The sequence below is a fragment of the Podarcis cretensis genome, assembly GCF_951804945.1.
Source record: "Podarcis cretensis genome assembly, chromosome: 1".
In the NCBI taxonomy this organism is placed as follows: domain Eukaryota; kingdom Metazoa; phylum Chordata; class Lepidosauria; order Squamata; family Lacertidae; genus Podarcis; species Podarcis cretensis.
In genome coordinates, this window is record NC_137170.1 from 64,085,225 (window position 1) to 64,108,671 (window position 23,447).

The 23,447-nt window shown below is 45.0% G+C and overlaps 1 protein-coding gene and 1 long non-coding RNA gene across 6 annotated transcripts in view; one reads left to right on the forward strand and one right to left on the reverse strand.

Annotated features, from left to right (window-relative positions):
* Positions 1-23,447, reverse strand: part of LOC307216712 — a 427,955-nt gene that overhangs the window by 161,405 nt on the left and 243,103 nt on the right. The gene's annotated exons all lie outside the window — the stretch shown is intronic.
* ANO3 (anoctamin 3) overlaps positions 1-23,447 on the forward strand; it is a 241,881-nt gene that overhangs the window by 155,571 nt on the left and 62,863 nt on the right. For 4 of the 5 annotated variants that reach the window (XM_079963900.1, XM_079963902.1, XM_079963903.1 and 1 more), the window contains 3 exons: positions 5,627-5,785; positions 6,312-6,412; positions 18,364-18,408. In XM_079963900.1, coding sequence (XP_079820026.1) covers positions 5,627-5,785; positions 6,312-6,412; positions 18,364-18,408 — 305 coding nt within the window. The remainder of the gene's footprint in view (positions 1-5,626; positions 5,786-6,311; positions 6,413-18,363; positions 18,409-23,447) is intronic. The other variant, XM_079963901.1, reaches the window with a different exon arrangement.

Below are 23,447 nucleotides of genomic sequence, written 5' to 3' on the forward strand. Positions count from 1 at the left end.
GCAGGATCAGATCCTGAAGCATGACAGGCAAACATATTCCTAAACAACTCTTTTGACACCATGCTCTCTATGATTTTCCTCCCAAATTGATAGTCTACCAAAGATTAACACATTTATTCATCTCATTGCTGAAACATGACAAGCAGTATGCCACACATCTGTTTTCAGCAACTCAGGATTAGTTAGGTCAGAAGGTCCTGTACCTAGGGATTTAGAAATTAAGCATGATTTAGAATATCGCCTTCAGTCTGGAACACTGCAGACAGCAGTGCGAAGTCTGAAGTCAGTTTGTAGAGACTTTGATTAATCGCCCAGGTGGCAATATCTGTCCGTCCTTTGTTTCAAATTAGTGCCTTGCATGAAACTTACAAATTACACACCTGGCTGCTGTCCAACCACTGATGTCTTAGCATAGCTCAAATATAGCAGGAAAATGGATTTAATGTTGCATTTGATTACATGGTAGTACAGGCTAAAAGGCTATCTGAGAACACCAGTTGCAGATTCTGTTATTGAGTTCATTATCACATATAACAGGAATGCTGGTATGTGGATCAATAAGTTATAATAAAGAGAACCTCTGATGCTGCAACAACCCTGCCACTTGCTATTTTCCCCCCTATCTGACATGAAGCATATCCAAGAAAGTCCACTTGATCAATAAAGAGCTAAAGGCATATCAAAGCTGTAGGAATCTTATCTACGAAGTGGACCTTTGATATATTGGTCATTTTTTCTTTCATTCTTTTACTATGCATTGGATGTAACTTTTCTATTAGGATTAATGTTCAATCAGGAGTGTGGAACAAAAAAGGATTGATTTTTATAACAGCAATGACATTGCTCTTACCTCTTACAAAAAGAATAGGAATTCTGCAAATGTCATGCTAGTTCAGGTGGTGTGTACATTTTACTATATTCAATTCCTTTTGTTAGCAAGTGTTCTGCAGTGTTGACATTTTGGAAGCCAAATAAAGGCCTTTCCCAATGACTAAATACATTGGTTTCCCCTTAATGTAACACTTGTGCTACCTTGATTCAGCATCAGCCATACAATATCTCACCCTCAACTAACAGCCAGGAATAACTGGGCTTCAGCAATAGTGTATATTGTGATACACTTAAAAGGGTGGGGGAGAGATGTGTGGTACAGTGCTGGAGAAGGGCATCTTTAAGAAGGAAAAGAAGGAAATTTACAAAATGAAAAAGATAGAAGAAGAAAAGGTTCACATAACAGAGGTGGTTCGCTGTGAGAAAGAGTTGACAGCTGTGCTATTTGAGGCTGTCATGGCCTTCTGTTCCAAATAACCTCTAACCCAATCAAATTAAAATTTACTGTACTGCAGAGAAACGCCTTACAATGCATCAGAGGGACTAAAGAGATCTACAAAGATACTATGCAGTACAGTGGTACCTCGGGTTAAGTACTTAATTCGTTCCGGAGGTCCGTTCTTAACCTGAAACTGTTCTTAACCTGAAGCACCACTTTAGCTAATGGGGCCTCCTGCTGCTGCTGTGCCACCGGAGCACGATTTCTGTTCTCATCCTGAAGCAAAGTTCTTAACCCGAGGTACTATTTCTGGGTTAGTGGAGTCTGTAACCTGAAGCATCTGTAACCTGAAGCGTCTGTAACCCAAGGTACCACTTTACATAAATGTGACTTACAAAACCATCGCATGACTTAATTTAGTATACCTCTACCGCCCAACAATTCAATGGTCAGCGTTTGAGAACGATACCACTGAAAATGAGGCTACTTTAAGAATCACATACTGATTCATATCTCTGGGCAAATAAATGAAGCTTAAACTTTACAGGCCAATCTGCCACACTCACTGGTGTGGCCACACTTTGCCAACCTCTGCATTGCCTTGTTCCTCTGCTTCCCAGTAAGTGGTACCAACCTTGCTGCTGGGAAGCTAACACAGTGGGTCTGCCCCACTGGATGTGATGCTTCTGGTTCACATCCTAATTAGTGTGTTTAAAATGGCTGTCATAGAGTTAGGCTTGTTTTTAAATCCCTCTCACTGAACTCATTTGAATACTTTTCTATTTAGATTATGACTATTTTTATTGCTAGCTATTAATGGGAGCCTTGGGGGGACTGATGCACCACATTGCTCAATAAATTTTATTGTTCCATATGATATAGTTCATTTGGAGTACAACTGAAAAGTGGAACCCTAAGATGGAGATGAGGAAAAGCAGGGGACAAGAACCACTGACTAGCCTTAGAGTTACAACTGATGCATATTTAAGGATGCATCCTATATGCTAACGGCAAACTCATTCCCTGAGTGTGGATCTTGATACAGGTGATATAGTACTATTCCCAATTACATCACCTTTCTATAATGAACTATAATGAAGTATCATACAAGATGGCATAACTGGCTGTCACCATAAGCAGTAAACATTTTAGTGGCAGTCCCACTTGTTTCTTAGTTTTGGCCTTGCTCTAATCCAAAACATAGCTCTGAGTACACCACTTGTGAAACAAACAATTTTACCATATTTCATCCACACTCACTGTTACAGTCCCTTAAAGTGTCCTAATTTTCCAGGGACAGTCCCAGATTTACAGAAGCCATCCCAGTTTCTGATTTGATCCTGGAATGTCCCATCTTTCCTTAGGATGTCCCTATTTTCAACAGAGAAATGTTGGAAGGTATGGTAAGACCTCCTTGTTTTCATTGGAGAAATGTGGGAGGGTGTGGAGTTATCCAACCCTCAAGCCATCTGAAGGCAGCCCTATATAGGGAGGTTTTTTAATGTTTAATGTTTTATTATGTTTTTATATATATTGGAAGCCGCTCAGAGTGGCTGGGCCAACCCAGTCAAATGAGCAGGGTATAAACAGGAAAATTGTTGTTGAATAGGATTTCCTATTTTCATTGGAAAAACAGTGGAGGGTATGCTGTTAAACAGCTCTACTGCACTCTTTGTTTATGGAGGATGGATACAATCCTTAGCTACGGATGCATGTTATACTGATAGGTATATATTTAAAAAGCTTACTGGTATCAAGAAACAAGATGGCAATCTGTTTTAAAAGTGCAATGAATTCCTAATCTGCTGTTCACTTCAGACTGCTAAGGTAGAATATACCTCAGTATCATCAACATTGCAGTTAATATGAAATATATAAATGAAGTTTGAAGCAAAAGAGAGAGAGCCACTAACCCCCTTCTCCTTTATTCATAGGCCAGACACTGTTTTAAGAAAGAGGATTTATTTATTAGTGGTGCTTATAGTGCCTGATGTTCCCTGGTGTTTTACTGTGCAAAGGCCAACTGAAGTTGCAGTAAAGCTTTATAGGAGTTATATCAGCAGCAGCTGTATACGATGGGTGCTGAATCAGTGTCCTTGCCCATCCTTCATATATTTCAAACTGATTTTCCCTACAGAGTTGCAGTGACTTGCTGTTGTTAATACCTCATACAAAGGGCAGTGAATATTTCTGAAGAGCTTAGAAACATGTGAACATTATTGTTATTAGTAGTAGCAGCAGAAGCAGGAGTGACCCAAAGTGACGTACCAAAATAGTATAAACTATAAACACTAAAACTGAGCGTGACAAACACAACTAAATCTGTATGGGCGTATTTTCACATTAATCTGCAAGGAAAAAAAATATGCATGAAATTGAAAGACATTATTTCTGGATGTAGTTTTTCTATAAAATGTGTATATGTAAACTTATTCCCGCTCAATATGCATGTTTCTTGATTTTTTAATCTGAATAATAACTATGTTTTCATTTGCAACATTCATTTGGAAGGTGTGGATCAAGTCAAGTTTGTACAGAAATTCACAAAGACCTTAAGAACATAAGACTAGCCTGCTAGGTCAGGCCTATCTAGTCCAGCATTCTGTTCTCACAGTGGCCAACCAGATGCCTGTGGGAAACCAGGGAGCAGAACATCAGCACAAGAGCCCTCTTCTCTCTCATGGTTTCCAGCAGCTGGTATTCAGAAACATTGCTGTCTCCAACTGCGGAGGTAGAACTCAGCCATCATGTCTGGTAGCAATTGCTAGCCCTTTCCTCCATGAATTTGTCCAATCCACCAACCATCCAAGTTTGTGGCCATCACTGCCTCCATGGGGAACAAGCTCCAATATTTGGCTCTGCACTGCATAAAGTACTTTCTTTCATCTGTCCTAAATCTTCTAACATTCAGCTTCTTCAAACTGTGTTCTTCAAGCACCTCTTAGATGCATGGTTTTTAGAAACCAAAGAGTTGTTTCAGTGTTTAGGCCAAGAGATGTAATGTACAGTCATACCTCTTGTTACGTTCGGTTCAGGCTACGTCTTTTCAGGTTGCGTCCTGCGGTAACCCAGAAGTACCAGGAAGGGTTACTTCTGAGTTTTGCCGCTCGCACATGCGCAGACACGCAAAATGACATCACGCGCATGCGCAGAAGCGGCGAATTGCGACCCGCGCGTGCACAGACGCAGGTTGCATTCTCTTCAGGTTGCAAACGGAGCTCCAGAACGGATCCCGTTCGCAACCAGAGGCACCACTGTACAGTTAAAAATGGGTAGGCAGGAAAAGTAAAATCGAGGTGGCTGCTCTCTGCACATTTGCCAAAGAGTTAAGGCCCACTGAATTAATTCCCAGTGGAATTTACATGCTTAGGACTGCAGTGCCCATAGCCTGAGCAGCAGCTAGTACTAAAATTAGTGTTTCTAGTGTTTATATTTGACAATTCTTGAACTGCACTGTGACTTTTGGTTTCATAAGCTTTTAGAGAGCATGGCGTAGAGACCAGGCTGTTGCATGATATGCACTTAGGCATAAAATATAGACCTGTTGCTAGGAACTTGCATATATTAAGAGACATCATCAGCTATTAAATATATTTGGCAGCTCTATTCTGTAATAGTAATGAGGAGTGAGTGCCTTCTGCTACTACCTAAACTGTTCCAGCCACTGGCCCTTGTTAGTTAAAACAGAAATGGGTATGTATCACTATGCAAAAGACAAATGGGGCTGCAAGCTTATGCACACTTACAAAAGAGTAAGTACTATGGAACTCAGATTTATTTCAGAGTAAGCATATTTAGGATTCTTTTGTTCATTTCATAATGAGCTGCAGCAAACCTTTTTAGAAAAAAAATCATACTTGTAATAGTAATAATAATAAAAAAAATTCTTGGACAATTCCCTAAAAAGCCCATCTGTTTTCTGTGAGTTCTCTCCCAGCTCTCACTGCCAGAGCAGTCTTTTTGGTTTTACTTTGTTTACACCATTGTCAAAATCCATCAGTGAAATTGTGGTTGCACCCTGCATCGCAAATGCTGCATTGAGTGGGGATTGGGACCAAATAACTCTACAATTATATCATGCTGTAAAAGTACCCCCTTTTTCTGTGAGTTTTCAGTGCCCGCTCAAAATTCCATATATTTGTGTGTGTTTTTGTCTGCAGCATACTTTTAAAAAGTATTCTAGGTTCGGCAATCAGGGCTTAATTTTACCATCTAGGCAAAGTGAATTTCTAGGCCTCCCTTTGTCACTCATCCATGCCCATAGCATTCCTTTAAAAAAATCGTCTGGACTATGATACTATGTTTAAACATCTCCCCCCACTCCATCCCCACTTTTTGTCTTTGTTTTTCTTTCAGAATGACATGAGCGCCCTGGCAACATCAGGTCTCTTCTTCAAGGATGGCAAAAAACGTATTGATTACATTTTGGTCTATAAAAAGTCCAGTCCACAAATAGAGAAACGGAGCACTTTTGAAAAGAACCTTCGGGCAGAAGGACTGATGTTAGAAAGAGAGGTATGTTACATTTTCCACCTTTCTGCAGAGACTTATTCTGAATAGAAGACCCACATCTGAGGCTGTGTTCACACGGCAGTTTATTCTGTTTTCAGTTCCACATTAAGATCCGCATTATATTTGAGCTTCCACATGATATCAAAACCACTTCTGTGGAACAGTGGATTGCTAGGAACCCACAGAAGACATTCAGTGGGGGGGCAGGAGAACATAAGCACTGCAAAAGGAATTTCTGGAAGGGGTCCAGCTCATATGTTACATCTGCCCACATTAAGAGAGGGCTGGCTGTACTCTATCCACAGGTGAGCCTTGTTCTCAAGACACTAATGGCCTCATCCTTGAAGATGGCTTAGATAAGACAGCTGACCTCTTCCTTTCAGCCAGCTGTGTTTAGTCCCAGCTGCAGTGCATGGCAAGCTGAAATTTCCATAACCACAGGGATCAAACTTCAAGGCCAAGTTTGACAAAAAGGCAGTGCCCACCTGGATATGGAACATTAATCAATTTTATTTGTTTACTTTTTCAGCCAGCTGTTACAAACCATGATATTATGTTTGTTAAAATTCATTGTCCTTGGGATACATTGTGCAAATACGCTGAAAGAATGAACATCAGGATGCCTTTCCGGTAATATAAAATATTTCATTTTAATTTTTTTTTACTTAATCAGTTTTTTTAATGCATGTATTAATGAAATATGCTTTACCATTATTATTATTTTTACGGTCGTGCTTCCATAAGTTTTCTTGAATATATGGTTGTTTTCTAGAAATATACGATACAACTGCATGCAAAGTTACAGTGATCACAGTTATTTTATTAACTCAGAGAAGGTGTGGCAATGGTTAGAGTGTAGGACTAAAACCTGGTAGACCGGGGTTCTAAGCTGCAATGTTATGAAGCTCACTGAGTGACATTGGGCCTGTCACTGTCTCTTAGCCTATCTCATAAGATTGTTCTGAGGATGAAATAGGGGGAGGGAGAAACCATCGAGCTCCTTGGAGGAAAGATGGAACATAAATGAAATATTAATTAATATTTGCAAGGACATCCATAGTTTTAGGAATAGAGTCTTTCTACTGTTAGATCTCTAGAGGTGGATTCAGATCATTATTTGTTCTGATAACTGACCTAATGAAACTTTGTGTGTGGCTGGGATAGGTGACCAGTCTGTGAATACTCCAAGTTTTCAGACACATGGCAAGATCTCAGCCCACCAATTTTTAAAAACTGGGCGAAGTCTAGATTGCATTGTAAGATAGAGCTAGTCTAGTTGTTTGTCATGGCTAATTTAATTCCCATGAATTTCAGTAGCAATTAATACTAAACAAGGTGTACAGACATTCTTCCCCATGCTTACACTGTGTGTTTGTGTGTGTGTGTAAGGAAATCATGCAACACTGGCCACACACATCTCAAAACTGATAAGATTGTTGACCATGCCCCGTCTTCAGAGTCTGTGAATTTGGCGACAATGAGAAAGGGCCCTAAGTACTTATTTATCTACTCTGCTGTTCAGCCAAAAAGGCTTTCCTGCACTCGGGCTTAGAACCTCCGAAAAACACAACACAAAAGGAAACAAAGAGGAAGGGTAAAACCAAGTTCAGGCACCAGTTCTTAAAGTTACTCCAGTGTACAGCTGTTCACACATATGCCTCTTCTTCATACTTAAGGACCCCAGTGGGGCTGTGAATCTGCAACATGTTAGAGCGTCAACAAGCTGGTCAGCACCAAAAGCGAGTCACCACTTTCTGCTTCTTTCTCTATCCTTCCATGTCCACAGAAAATAGGCCCTACCTATTATGGCAACAAATCAAACACTAAGGAATCCATTATCTGCATTCTAAGAGGGAGCTAGGATTGGCAGAGGACTCCCTCCTCCATGATGGAAACCCCCATTACACCCATTGAAGGCATCAGCAGAGGAAATAGAAGCCAAGCTGACTGTTTTCCACATTCCTCTGTCACCTGCAATGATTATAGATTCACATAAAGCCTGCACAACTTGAATTCAAGTTTCCACCTTGGATCTGATGACTTTGCACTACCAGACGAATGAGGAAGATGACACATTTTCATTCGGGCCTCTAGGATCACCACATGCAAAATTCTCTTTAGCTACAAGCTTCTGAAAGTTAAATAACCCAAACTGCTTCCCCTCACCCTACTCCCATTTAATCCAGTTTAATCCCTAGGGAGCAAAGCAGGATAGTTATAGCTGCTGACTCAAGCAGATTGGCTGCAGTCCAGAGCCCATTTACTCCTGAGCAGTAGTATTAAACTCAGTGTGATTCTTCCAGAACTGAATGGGTTATGGATTAGACCAATTGTCAGAAAATGAGCCATCAGTTCAAAAAAGACAGCAAATCATTTTCAGCAATGGTCGTCAGCAATCCTGTAAGCAATTTGGTATTTTTATCATATTTACTTCAGCAATGGGAGAATGGGAACAAAAGTAAAACAAGGAAACTCACAATGAAAGTGTTTGAATGCAGGACTTGCTCTTAGAAGTCTTTCCTGCTTTGATCTACGAGGAACTTTTAGTACAATGTGAGCTGTTTCATGCATATGGAAGAGCACAAAAAGTAACACTTTGGTGACTAATCCAGCAGCTTTTATGCTTTAAAAGCTGTCCGCGCTTAAGAGCCTGTGCAACTCACTGTGAGACCTTGGATTAGTCTTTCTCCCAGGGTGTTTTGAAACTGTGCACCACTCTGACCTCCTGGGAGGATTCATCCATGTCGGCTCCTATACACAGTCAAGAATCCCAATCCACTTTCAAATGTCAGCCTGAATGCACGGTCATTGGAGGTGCTGCCCTCAGGGTGCAGGATGTCAGGAACAAGGCTATCAGGCATGGTCTACCGTCCCTTTCACATCTTAGATGTCTGCACAGAGGGGGTGATCTGAACACCCCTTAGGACAGCAGTCAAAATGAAGACCGTGCTATGGTGTTATCTGCGAATTTCCCAACATGTAGCTATTTTTCTTCTTACAAAGGACTCATATGGAAAACTAGACATTTACAATACAACAACTTGTTGCCTTTGCGTCTGTCAGAGCTGCCTCCAGGTCCCCGCTCACAGAGGACCAACGCTAGGCTGTAGTTATGTACAAAAGTCTTTATTGAGATTCAGTCTCCATTTTAAAGCCGCAGCGTGCAGCTCTACGTCCCGACCTTAGACCGGCGAAGTCCTGTCTGAGTCTCCTCCCCCTCCACACCAGTTTAAGACTCTCGCTTTGCTCCACCTCTTCCTAAATTCCTTTCTCCTCTGGGCCCTCCTGCCCGCTAGGGTCTCATCCTTCCTGGACTCCTCTGATGCTGACCCTGACGATTCTTGCCCCTCCTTCCGGCGGGCTTTAGGACCTGGTTCCCTATCCGGGCTACCTTCTGCGCCGCTCGCCTGTACCTTTGAACTTGGCGCGCGCGCCCAGCCTGCAACTTTCCTCTTAACCGTTAACTCGCTCTCCGATGGAGGCGTGGTCCACCCTGACTCATCTTCTCTCGCTGGTGGTGCATATGTGGGCTCTGACACCTGGGACTCCTCCCCCCCACTACGCTCTGGTGGGGAAGCTGGTCCTGATTTGCAACTGCTGCTCTGGGAGTCCCCGCTGGCCCCCCGCTTCTGGGGCGTCCCCCCCAGGTCGCCCCTTGCCCTGCCCATCGGCGCCCCCCTCTGCGAATCCTCCGACTCGCTGGAGAGGCTCATGGAATCCATCGGGCTGCTGTCATATTCTCCTACGCTGCCCTCGGATTGCTCCCCCTCGCTCTCCATCTCCTCTCCTCCCTGCGCTCCCGCTGAGTCCCTGACATCCACCCCCCCCTCGAAGCCCCCCCTTCCCCCCTCCCCCTCTTCTGGCGTGGGTTCCGGGTGCTCCAATGCTGTGGGGGTGCATGCCGGATACCGGTCTTCACCCCTGGCATGCTGCCAGGCCGTGACGGGTACATCGACGTCGCTCTCCTCCGCTTCCATCTCATTGCCGGTGTGCTCAAAACCAGGATCCTCCCCCAACCCGTCCATGCCCCCTTGTTCCCCCATTTCCTCTGGGTAGTCTGCGTGCCAGGGCCCTCTGAGCAGTCTCCTGCGCCACTCCTCCTCGGGTTGAGTGTCCCACCAATAAGAGCGCTCCGCACCCAAGTCTGAGACCGACCCCTCCGGTGAGGTAGTCTCTGGAACCGTCTCCTCAACCGAGGAGAACCCCTGAAACGTACTGGCTGAGAGTGTGGGGGTGAAAAGATATTCGTCAAAATAATCCTCCGGCATGGGCCTGTGTGGGAAGAGTGCGTGGAACTCGTCTTTGAGGTAGTGCTCCTCCACTGCATAGTACGGCACCCAGCTGTTGGCGCTGGCCGGGGCACCTTCCCTTGCGATGAGATATTCGACTCCCTCTTCCCCCCATCTCGAGTCCAAAATCTCCGTCACCTCGTTGAGTGGCCCCTCCCTCGGCGACCCCCCTGTCATGGGTGCATCTCTAAGCGGACTGGGAGCTGTTCCTGGCTCCTGAAACCTGTGAGGTGCCTTGTAGGGCGTTAGCACCGATCTATGAAAGACCGGGTGCGTTCTGGAACCCTCCGGTAGTGTCAAACGGAAAGCCACTGGGTTGATCTGTGCCTCGACTAGGTAAGGGCCCAACTGCTTGTGTCCTAGCTTCTTCTTAGCTAAGGATCTGGCCGGCACTGCCTGGGCCGCTAACCAGACCCAGTCCCCTACCCGTATGTCCTCCCCCACTCTTCTGTGTTTGTCTGCTTGCATCTTGTATACGTGTTTTGCTAGGTCTAACTGTCTACGGAGCTGTTCATGGACCTCCTGTAACTCCTCTGCCAATGCCTCTGCTCCCTGTGGCTCCCCCTCCCCCTCTTTCTCTAAGCCCGGGAAGGTCCTGGGATGTCGCCCGTGGTTGGCAAAAAACGGTGTCACCCCCGTGGACACGTGTTGTGTGTTGTTGTAGGCAAACTCGGCCAGGGGCAGATAGTCCACCCAGGTCGAGGGCTGCTGGTTGGCGTAACATCTCAGGTACTGCTGCATGACGGCGTTGACCCTCTCCGCTTGTCCGTTGGTCTGCGGGTGTCTTGCCGACGCTAGGTTGACCTTGACGTTCAGGATCCCCATCAGCTTCCGCCAGAAACTCGAGATGAACTGGCGCCCCCTGTCAGACAGGATAGACCGTGGCAGGCCGTGTACCTTGAACACGTGGTCTATGAACAGCTTGGCTGTCTGTTCCGCTGTGGCCACCTTCGCGCAAGGAATGAAGTGCGCCATCTTGGTGAACATGTCGACTACCACGAGTACTGCTGTTTTGCCCCTCGAGCTGGGCAGGTCAGTGACAAAGTCCAAGGCTACCCTCTCCCACGGTTCGGACGGGGTCTGTAGCGGTTCTAACAGTCCCGCCGGCGGTCTGTGTACTGGCTTGGCCCTTTGGCAGGTGTCGCACCTCGTGACGTATTCCGCGACTTCTCCCCGCATCTTGGGCCACCAAAAGTCTCTGGCTACTAATTCCACTGTCTTTTCCTTGCCGAAATGTCCGGCGCTGGGTGCGTCGTGTAGCTGTTGCAGTACTGTCGCGCGGAGTTCATCTCCCGGTACGTAGATGGCCCCCTTGCGGAGGAGCAGTCCGTCGCGTATCTGGAACTCGTTGTCCTTTGCCGTGCCGCTGCGCACCTCCTCCATCTTGGAGCGCGCGAAGGAATCTGTTCGCAGCTCGCGCCGTATCGCTTCCAGGTCTATTGTGGCAGAAGCGCATGCCCACGCCTTGGGTGCGAAAATGTGTTTGGCCGCTACCGGTGCTGCTTCCTCCAGATACTGCGGCTTCCTGGATAGCGCATCAGCCATGACGTTGTTGTCTCCGGGGATATATTCTATCCTGAAGTCGAAATCCGCAAAGAACTCCGCCCAGCGGATGTGTCTCTGGTTCAGGAACCGCGCCGTGCGCCAGTACTCCAGGTTCTTATGGTCCGTGCGAACTTGCACCGTGTGTTTGGCTCCGATGAGGAAGTGCCGCCACGCCTTGAAGGCTGCATGAATGGCCAGCAACTCTCTGTCCCAGATGGTGTAGTTCTGCTCCGACTTGCTGAGCTTCCTGGAGTAGAAAGCACACGGCCTCCAATCCCCTTGCGGGTCTCGCTGCAACAGGACTGCCCCCACGGCTCTGTCGGAGGCATCCGTCTCCACCCTCATGGGCTTGCTGGGGTTCACATGCAGCAGTTGTTCCTCGGAAGCGAAAAGACGCTTGAGTTTCTGAAAGGACTGCTCCGCCTGGTCCGTCCAGATGAACTTCTTCTTCTTGGAGCTGAGGGTGTCCGTGATGGCCGCCGTCTGCATAGCGAAACCCTTGATGAACTTGCGATAAAAGTTAGCAAAGCCGACAAACCTCTGGACCTCCTTCCGATTGCGCGGGCTCTTCCAGTCCAGTACTGATCGTACCTTGGCGCTGTCCATGGCGATTCCCTTGTCGGACAGCTTGTAGCCCAGGAAATCCACCTCCGTCATGTCGAACTGGCATTTCTCCAGCTTGGCGTAAAGCCTGTGCTCCCGTAGTCTTTGCAGGACTTCCTTGACATCTCTCTCGTGAGCCTCCTGCGATTCCGAGAAGATCAGAATGTCGTCCAGGAAGCAGACGCACTTCTTGTAGAGGAGCCCCGCTAACACGTGATGCATGAAGGCTTGGAAGCAGTGGGAGCCATTTTGTAAACCGAAAGGCATAACCCTATACTCATAGGTGCCCAAGGGCGTGAACATGGCCGTCTTCCACTCGTCGCCCTCCCGCATGCGTATAAGATTGTACGCCCCTCGTAGATCCAGCTTGGTGAAGATGCGTCCCTTCCTCACCGTCGCGAGCAAGTCGTCGATCTTGGGCATCGGGAAAGCCGTGGGCTTGGTTTTCGAATTTAAAATTCTGAAATCAACTACAAGCCTCTTCTGGGGCGTGTCTTTTTTCTTCACAAAGAAAACAGGACTGCCCCCCACTGCTTTGGATTCTCGGATGAATCCCCGCTTCAAATTGTGATCTATGAACTCCCTGAGCTCTTGCAGTTCGTCTTCAGACATGGAGTACAGTTTTCCGGTCGGCAGCGTTGCCCCCGGCAGGAGGTCAATCTTGCAGTCGTAGGGTCTGTGGGGAGGCAGCTTGTCCGCTTCCTTCTCGCAGAAGACCTCCAAAAACGCCTTGTACTTGTCGGGTACAGCTTGCAGCATGCCCAGTTGTAGCTGTGGGTCATCCTCTTGCCCCTCGTCCTCCTGGTTAGTCATGATGCAATGTTCTGCGCAGTAGGAGGAGCAGAAGGTCAATTTACGCTGGTACCATGCCAATGCCGGGCTGTGCCTGTCCAACCAGCTCATGCCCAACACTATGGGCGTGTCTGACAGTTGGGTGACGTTGAAGCTGATGACTTCGCGGTGATTTCCAATGCGCATCACCATTGGCGGCGTTTGCTGTACCACCTGTCCCCCCAGCAATTCTCTTCCATCGACTGTCACTACTTTCAGGGGCATCGTGGCAGGCAGGAGCGCTATGCTATGTTGCTTGATGAAATCCACCCCCATAAAGTCTGCATTGCTACCAGAGTCAATGGTAATAGGCACTTCCATGGTGAGCCCATTGGGAAGCTGGAGTGTTGCGGTGAGCTGCACCACTGGTTTGGGCGGGAGGGGGTCTGTGGGCTGTAAGATTCCTGGGGACTGCTTCACTGATTCGTCTGGCTGGGCCCCAGCGGCTCTGCTTCCAGCCAGACTTCGTCGTTTCCCTGCTGCGGTTCCCTCTGCTGAGCTGCTTCTGTTACTTTTGCTGAGGCTGCATTGTGCTTGTGGAGCCTCTGGGGGCACTCTTTTGCCATATGCTGAGCACTTTCGCAGATGTAACACTTCCTGTTCCCTCTAGGAGGCTTCACCTTGGCTGCTCCTGGTGTGAGGGCTCTGGTCGCTGACTGAGCCTTGGCACCACCTATCTCCATCGGCTCCTCTCCCCCTCCCAGTGGAGGCGTGGATTGAGCGCGCGCTGAGTCTCTGGGGAAGAAAGGAGGTGCCCTTGCTGGCGTGCGTCCCCAACGCCCTTCATCTTTGCTCCAGGGACGTTCTTCCAGCCGCACACCAATCGTCAACGCCTTCTGGACCACTTCTTGAGTGCTCCGTGGCCTCTCCCCCCTTGCGATTTCGTCTTTCACAGCCCCGTTGAGCCCCTCCCAGAACAGGTCCCTGACGGACGCTGAGTCCTTTTCCCATCCCAGCGCGTTGACCAATGCAAAAAAGCGGGAATGATATTGCCTTACAGTGGCTCTGCCTTGTTTCAGACCGTGAATCTCTTTTCTAGCGACATCTACATCTATCTCCGATAAAAAACAATCGTCCATCGCCTTAATGAAGGCTTTTGCGTTTTGGAGGGCTGGATCATTATCTCTCCACAGATTGCGCAACCACGCTTTAGCTTCTCCATGGAGATGCGTTAGTATGAAGCCTACTTTCTCCTGCTCATCTCTAAAGTCCTTCTCCAGCAACTTTAGCGCAAAAACTACGTCTGCTCTGAAGTTAGGATATTGCTGCAGACTCCCATCGAAATGCGACACCAGGCTCCCCCCTCTCTTCCCGAGCCCGATCCCTTCTGATTTGGCTGCCGGTGGCCCCTGTTTAGTCAACATTTCCAACCTGTTTTGCAGATCCTTGCAGACAGCATCTGATTCCTCTTCTCTCCTCCTTGCCGCTCGTATTTCTGCGTTAAGTTGTACCACGGCTTCTTGCAAAGCTGCCAGTCGTTCTTCTGTAGTCATCTTGTGCTGCTTTTGTGAGCTCGCGAAGCACCAATCTTCGCCCCTCGCTGCGTCCTCTCACGTTGCGAGGTTCTTTGAAATTTGAGACAGGACTTACTGTCAGAGCTGCCTCCAGGTCCCAGCTCACAGAGGACCAACGCTAGGCTGTAGTTATGTACAAAAGTCTTTATTGAGATTCAGTCTCCATTTTAAAGCCGCAGCGTGCAGCTCTACGTCCCGACCTTAGACCGGCGAAGTCCTGTCTGAGTCTCCTCCCCCTCCACACCAGTTTAAGACTCTCGCTTTGCTCCACCTCTTCCTAAATTCCTTTCTCCTCTGGGCCCTCCTGCCCGCTAGGGTCTCATCCTTCCTGGACTCCTCTGACGCTGACCCTGACGATTCTTGCCCCTCCTTCCGGCGGGCTTTAGGACCTGGTTCCCTATCCGGGCTACCTTCTGCGCCGCTCGCCTGTACCTTTGAACTTGGCGCGTGCGCCCAGCCTGCAACTTTCCTCTTAACCGTTAACTCGCTCTCCGATGGAGGCGTGGTCCACCCTGACTCATCTTCTCTCGCTGGTGGTGCATATGTGGGCTCTGACACCTGGGACTCCTCCCCCCCACTACGCTCTGGTGGGGAAGCTGGTCCTGATTTGCAACTGCTGCTCTGGGAGTCCCCGCTGGCCCCCCGCTTCTGGGGCGTCCCCCCCGGGTCGCCCCTTGCCCTGCCCATCGGCGCCCCCCTCTGCGAATCCTCCGACTCGCTGGAGAGGCTCATGGAATCCATCGGGCTGCTGTCATATTCTCCTACGCTGCCCTCGGATTGCTCCCCCTCGCTCTCCATCTCCTCTCCTCCCTGCGCTCCCGCTGAGTCCCTGACAGCGTCAAAGAGACTATTAGCTGTAGGGAGATTTGTTTATTTGTTTGTGCTAATGGATTTCCAACATATCCACCATAAGATTCCAAGGCACATTACAACAATATAAAAATGCTGCATTTAAATCAGGTTAGAACAATGACTTCCTGCTACTTCTGATTCTCCCTCCTTGCTGTTGATCTTGCTACAGTTGCCTGCTTCTGCTTCTTCTTCCTTCCTCCTTTTTCCCTCCTATTTTCTTCCAACCTTCTGCTATTCCCACCTTTGTGCATCAAAAGCCTTTGGTGACTATATCTGTGCAACCATGATTCAGACCAGCATTATCCTATTCATGTGAAGGGGCTGAAGATATGCTGCCGCCCCCACACCTGATTTCCTGGCCCAACTCCTTAACATCCATGCCTTGAGCAGCTGAAGAATGAGGGCCTATGCAGATGGACTTATATGCAATCTGAATTCCCTGTACACTCAGAATTCAAAACAATACAGCAGCTTACACATATAGAACGCTACACACAAAGGCCTCCCCACATCAGACAGATGTGTGGACATTGCCAGGGGGAGAAGATAACAGTGTGACACAGCGGTTGTGCCTGCAGAATGGCTTCTTCAGCTCCTTCTTCACATCAGTATAGGATCTGAGAAGGAAAATACTGTGTATGATACAACGGCGTAGCTAGCTGCTCGGGTGCCCTGGGTGGCACACACACCCTGCACCTGGGAGCAGAGTGAGCCCCCATGGGGGCAGGGCAAACCAGGTCAGGGTGCACTGTGCAAAGCCTCTCTGCCGCCTCCCCCTCAGCTGTCGGGCAGCTGAGGGAGAGGCGGTGGGCAGACACAAGCCCCATGCTGCCATTTCAGGCAGCGTGGAGCCTGCAGCTGCCCAAGCCACCACATCACTCCCAGGAGAGATGTGTGGCTCAGGCATGCTGCAGGCCCCACGGTAAGTGCCGGCCCCTGCAGTGTGGCGCCCAGTGCCAGCTGCGTTTTGTTGTTTGTTGACTGAACTAAAAAGTTTATTGAGGGCCCCCCCCATTTTTTAAAAAAAAACCCCTCATATTTTTGCCATTTTGTCACCCCTCTCAGTGATGACACCCGGGGCAGACTGCATCCACCACACACCTCTTTCTACACCACTCGTGTGACAGCTTCCATGGCCATTACGCCAGCAGGGATAGGGAAGGAGTTCATTCAGGAGCAGAGCTGAGAAGCAACAGGTTTCCAAGTCAGCTTGAGATTGTTCAGACAGCTGCAGGCCACCTGAATTGCTAGTTGCCCTTGCCCATCTCCTTATCTCTAATTTGATAGCCTGGTCCAATGGACCAAGCCAGCAAATGGCACAGATGCAAGTGCCTTTTGCAAGCTAAACTGGAGAACTCTCTGTAGGAAGGATGGGAACTGGGATACAGATTAAATTAAACTGAGCAGATGTTATTTGTCAAGAAGAGATGGTCTGCCTTGCTTCACTTGCCATTAAAGCTGCTTATTTCTGGGGAAGAGTGTTGCACGATTGAGTTGCTGTTCTTGGCTGATAAATGGCTCATAGGATGACAAAAAGAAAGATAGGAAGAGGTAGTACTGTCTCTTCCTTCCAAATGTACAACACCGCCCCCCCCCCTTTTCAGCTCTGCTGTGCAGAGATGGGTCTCACAGACTAGGGCATCAGTCTTCAGCACTGGCAGCTGGTCTGACCACAGAGTTTAAGTTAGATGAGAGCCCAGACATGGTAAAATGGATAAATTGTCCTTTCTTCAGTTCTGAGTTCCATATACTCTTATATGATTCACCGTCCCTCTGCCTGTTACATTTATATTCCATCTTTAGATTTTTTTTAAAAAAGCCACATAAGGTAGCAAGCAATGAAATCCAAATAGAAAATAACTGATCGACATAATAAAGAATCAATACCACAGCAAAACAGTATAAAATCGCACAAAATAAAAAGTTTTAAAAGCCCCCAGTTAAAACATAATTAAATTAAAAATACATATTAGGCTATCCAACTTGGTTGTACTCAGATAAGACCAACTTCAATTAATTGGCTGAAGTTAGTCATTAATTTCAATCAGTTTATTCTATGAAAAACATATTGGATGAAATCCACCTGTCATTTTTGTAAGTGCTTATTTTTAAGTGTGATTTGGTCTAAATAAAATCTATGGTTTGAATTCTGCTACACTTTGTCCATCCTTCCATCCTATGCGGGGGGGGGGGGGGCGTATAAAGAAAGCTATTAATAATAATAATTATTATAATAATAATTATAATAATTATAATATAATATAATAATAATAATATAATAATAATATAATATAATATAATATAATAATATTAATAATTAATAATAATATTAATAATAAGGCAGAATTCCAATATTACGAAGAAACTATGAAGTTTGTGTTTACAGTGTGCCTCATGAATAGCTTTCTCTCTTCCTCTCTCTCTCTCTCTCTATATATATATATCCTCAGTGAAAATTGCAGAGATAATTGCATGACTTTTTAAAAACAAAAAAACAAAAAACAAACTCAGGCATTACTGTAGTCATTTAAGGGTAGCAAAAAAATATTGAAATAGAAAAGCAATCCATTCCAGTTCCTTCATACAGCCATCTGCTGTCCACAGTTGTGTGCAAAATATCAGCTGATATAATGACAATAACATTAAGAAATCAGTGTGCAAATGAATGGGGAAAGATCCATAGTCTCTGAGCTTTCTGAAGCTGTAACTTCTTAGTGCATGTTAAATCTTTAAAGTAGCTAACTATACTATTGATATGTACTATAATTTTAGCCAAGGTTTTCCAAGTTAATGGTTTTAAAGATATTTGATTGCCTTTGGAACTGTGATTTGTTGCACCTTTATTTTGTAAAGCTGCTTGTGACAAAACACTATTGTCTATTTCCTAAGTCTTCTTCCTTCTCCTTTGTATGCAACTGTTCTCAGATTTTTTCTGCTATTCTTACAGGAAAAAATGTTATTACACTGACTGGAGGAGCAAAACCATGGGCAGGTTGGTGGGTGATATGTAGCTTTTCATTTTGCCAGATAGTCACCCTGCTTAAAACCAATCCATCCTAGCAGTTGTAAATTTATTACAGAGGACCTTAAACAAGTTAATGGCAGCAGTAGACCTTGGCTGTTTGTGTATGTGGTGGTGTTGCTTTAAAAAACAAAAAAAAAGGAAAAAAAGGTGGAGTGTGATTATTCTTACAAAAAGATGGTGGCATCCAAGACTCTGAAAGAGATTTTGGGAACCCTCTATTTTGACACTATCATGGAGTCAGATCCTGAGAATGGTGCAGAATCTTGCAGATTACTTTCCTGTACACACACACACACACACACACACACACACAAATACACACACACACACCCCTGAAGCCCTCTATGCTGACAGAAAAGCCTCCCCAGGGATCCCCAAAATTGTGAGGAAACACTGGGTGTGAACAGAGCAGCACTCATGCAATATGTCTCCATCCAATTTTGGCCAGTTCATCCCTCCCCCAGCAGCCCCCTTCCCTTCCCACACCATTCAAGAAGGAGCCTCAACTCTCCAGAAAGCTCAACAGGGGAAGGAGAGGATGCTTCCTTCTGCCCATGGCTCTCAGGATCCAACCCACCATCTTTCTTAGTCCTGCTGCCTAAGAACCTTTTTCTGTACACAAAACATGGAGTTTAGTGCTGTGCTGAAAAATTCTCTTTGTGTGTGTGCTTCCTATTTTCCATCGATTAATGAGAAAAGATATTGCATTCAAAAAGATCAAAGGCACAGGAAACATTGGGTGAAATTCTTGTGTATGGTTGCAGGTTACATAATTCTCATGAATGGTTACATAATTTTGAGGTGAGTAGCATTCCTTTCATTCTGGAAATCATCTTACTGGTGCTTTGCACTCTGCAGCCTTCCTGGATGTCTGTTTCTCAATTAGCCCAAGACATCTTTAGATAAATCATCCTCCAGATCTGAATATTCAATAGCAACATGCTGAAATATTTTATTGTGTAAATTTACAACTGCTTATCTCCTCTCCCCAGTCATGCACATGCCTGCTTTGCATCAAATACATTACAAATATATGCATAGATACATAAAAATATAGTTTGCTTTGTATGGTATGTGAATTGTAATAGGGTTTCCCCCATCCATTCCAAACATCCAGACATGGAGATATATTCCTGTTGTATTAACAACTATTACTTACCTTGATTATGGTTTAGCTTGTTTCCTATGGAGCTGTCTGGTGGCAAATTTACAGGTAATGAAATCACAATGCCTAAGTGTGCTGGTGGCTTCTTTTTGTTAACATTGTTCTATAAAGCTCTTGATTCTCAGTGTGAGGCAGAACTCCCAAAGGATAATCACAGTCAGATGAAATTCTCCTTGACCTTTCTCATTTCCAGAGCCACAGCCACATGGGGCCTGGCCCCCTTTGAAATATTCAAGCTACCCTTTCTGAATTTTAAGCTTTCACATTCATTTTTTAAAAAAATATATTCTGTGGAGAAAAGGATTGAGGCAATATTAAACTCAGTCAAGGAAAAGTAAGAGGTAAACACCGGGTGAAATTAATAGGGCTGATCAATTAAAGAAGGTTGGTTAATCATACAGGTTTTAGTCTATTAATCCATTTGGCATATTTGCATAAATTTGCATAAATACTTCTGAAGCATACTTTAGAACATAAGAAAAGCCCTGCTGAATCAGACCAAAGGCCTACTTAGTCCAGTATTTTGCAGTCACCGTGGCCAACCACTCTCCTGCTTATAACCCCCAGAAACTACTATTCAGAGGCACAAGATCTCTTATCTTGGAGGAACCATATAGTAATCATACCTAAGTAGCCAATGATAGTCCTACCCACCATGAAGTTAAGTCCTTACCGCATCTTGTGGTGTCAAATTTATCTTGACAAAAATGGCTGCTGGTTGTGTGGCTAGCCTGGCCCTGAGGTGAACCTGTACAGACCGTTGTGAAGTGATAATCCAAATTGGCTTAACCATAAAGAAGCCAACCAAATTTGAAACCAACCTTCCACCACTTTCACACCAGAGAATCCAGGTATCCTTGTTTCATCTTACGGCCAGTTCATGTGACTTAACTGTTGTGGCAACATTCATGAACTGTTTACCAAGTGAAAAGATGTCCACCAGCTTTTGGGGATGGTGGAAGCCTACTGCTCACTACAGCTGATCTGGAATGTGTGTTCCATACAACCATCTTATTACTTTAGCCATAAACTAGTGAAATCAGTCTGCATGGGCGATTGGGCTTTCCTTGTGATATCTTGGGAGGCAGTAAAGATTTGCCTATGCTTGTGGTTCTTTCCTATTATATCTAACAGGACCAACCCTCTGCCCTCACAGGGCTGTTTCTTATTTTCTTACTATATCTCTAGTCAGTGAGTTTAGGAAGGTCGTCCCTTCAGGTTGTGAATATTGGTATTCTCATCTGATATTTGTATATGTAACACACATCCTACTTGCAAAAATTGCACCCTGACTTTAAAACGCAAATGTGAGAAGTGACTTAAAAGTGACTAATTTGACATTTTAAAAAAAGGTAAAGGACCCTGAGCAGTGCACGGAAACGCTGTTTACTTCCTGCTGGAGCAGTACTTATTTGAACTTTTTGGCATGCTTTCAAACTGCTAGGTTGGCAGGAGCTGGGACCGAGCAACAGGAGCTAACCCCGTTGTGGGGATTCAAACTGCCGACCTTCTGATCAGCAAGCCCAAGAGGTTCAGTGGTTTAGACCACAGCGCCACCCACATCCCTAATTTGACATGAGTAGCCTCTTATACTGAATGTTATACACCAGGAACATATTCCACTCACTTACATTATGCAACCATTTCCTATCATGTGTCCTTTTGTACTCATTTGCATGTCATTATTAAAATGTTAACTTCATTTTAAAAAAGAAATATATATATATATATATATATATATATATATATATATATATGCAGTTTTTGTTGCCCTGGGCTGCTTTGGGAGGAAGAGTGAGCCATGAATGTAAAAATAAATAAATGAATAAAAACTTGTACTTTCACTGCAAATTTGACTAAAATAGCTGTGCTTTACAAGATTCAACCGTGGTGGCTGGCAAAGGCATGAATACTGATACATTAAATAGTCAGGTGTGAAAGCTGGGAAGAGGGATTTGATGAGAATTTTTAATTTTAATTTAATTTTAAATGTTAACTTTGCTATTGCTCTGTTTATAAAAAAAACCCCACCCTAATCTTCTTGTTTATAAGTTAAGTTAATGTGTGTTGTTTCATTTACGCCGCTGTCTATTCAAGATACCTGAGAATACAGGCCTTGATCAAGAGAAGCATGTATGTAACTTTGTGAACCTAGCAGGGCTTTTAATATTTTTTGCCCTGTATTCTATGGCAATGCAAACTCATGCACCCCTAAATTTGCTACAAAAGGGCATGGGGCTGGGTGCAAGCAAACGTGTGCAAATCCTTTGAAGGCACTCAAGAAGTGTAATTTCCTACTTCCACTGCCTGAAGGCAAAGAAATATATCTTTGGGAAGACAGAGGGACAGACAGGGTGCCCCTTTCCCATGGGAACACCCATCCGCCCCATTGTTAAAACTAATGTTGTGGGTGGCTCTGCCATTAAGATGGAAGGCACAGCCAGGGCTGGCCCTAACATTAGACAAAGTGAGGCAACCCTCATGATTCCTCCCCACAGCATTTCATTCTGTTGCCCCATTGCCTGTGGAGAGATAAGACCCCCTATTTTGGGTAAAGATTTAACAATATTAATTATTAGTCTACTAAAGGGAGACCATAGTACATACAACAGAATCATTCAACCATGTGATATAATAAATAAATCTGCCAATACTTTTTTCTCATCAGCTCTCTGTAATTCCTTATTCTTTCAAAAAATGGCACTCCTATTAAAAATAACTGAATAGAACTAACAGTAAAATTCTGTTGTCTACTCAGAGGTAAGCCCTGCAGAGTTCAATGGGGTTAACCCAGTCTACTTGGGAGCAAGTTCAATTGAATTCAATAAGACATTATAAATGTCTGCAGAATTGCAGCCTCAGTGGCAAAGGCTCAAGACAATTAATTGAGTATGTTCCAAAGAACATCTATGTCCCATTTGCTGCATAAGGTTTCTAAGTTTTTTGTAAAACAGAACATTGCATTTCTTTCTAAACAAATAATGAAATTTTGTAGCCCAGTTTTCAGCAGTGCAAACAAAACAAGAGTTAATTTTGTTAAATCATTAATGCAGTGTGTTGTTATGGTTACCATTTACACATTTCAATTATCTTGGTCATATTTATTTTCAATACATGCAGTATTGGATGTTTTGGTCTCTTATGTTTTGTTTTCTTTATATATAAATGATGGCTATGACCTTCTGGTTAAACTGAATTCATTCATTCATTCATACCTGAATCATTCTATGAAATAAAGTCTACCAGTAAACATACGGTGCAATGAGCAATAATGTCTGAAATGCAATGCAGAGAGCAATAATATCTATGGGTGCAATGTAGCCTTATACGGGTTTGGAAAAGATTTTAATGATATGTAGATTGCATCTTATACCAATGCAAATAAGATCACTTTCAGGACCCGATATTGAATTTTAGTGAAAGATTGCATTCCTTTTGTATTTAAATGGAAATTTTGCCTGGTTCAGTGCTTCTGGGGTGTACTCCTCATTATTTGAAATTATTTCTTTCATTACCCCCAGTGAATTTATTAAGAGTGATGGCCCATTACAGCAAAGAAGTGTCACCTGTTTATTTGTTGCACTGATGTGCCAGTTATACCTTATAAAGATGAATAAGCCATTCTGTTAAAAAGCACTGTCTAGAGTTCAAGCGAACAGCAGACTCAGACACTGCAGAACTGAATACCAACAGAGTGAGGGCAAGTTATATGCAGAAGCAGGTATCTGTGCGTATGTTCCCTGACAGAGATGGATCCCTCCCCTCTCCCCACCCTTTACTCTGTGCACATTGTTCTCACTGCTGGGTGACTGCAACAAGTACTTTGATCTTGGATGCATTT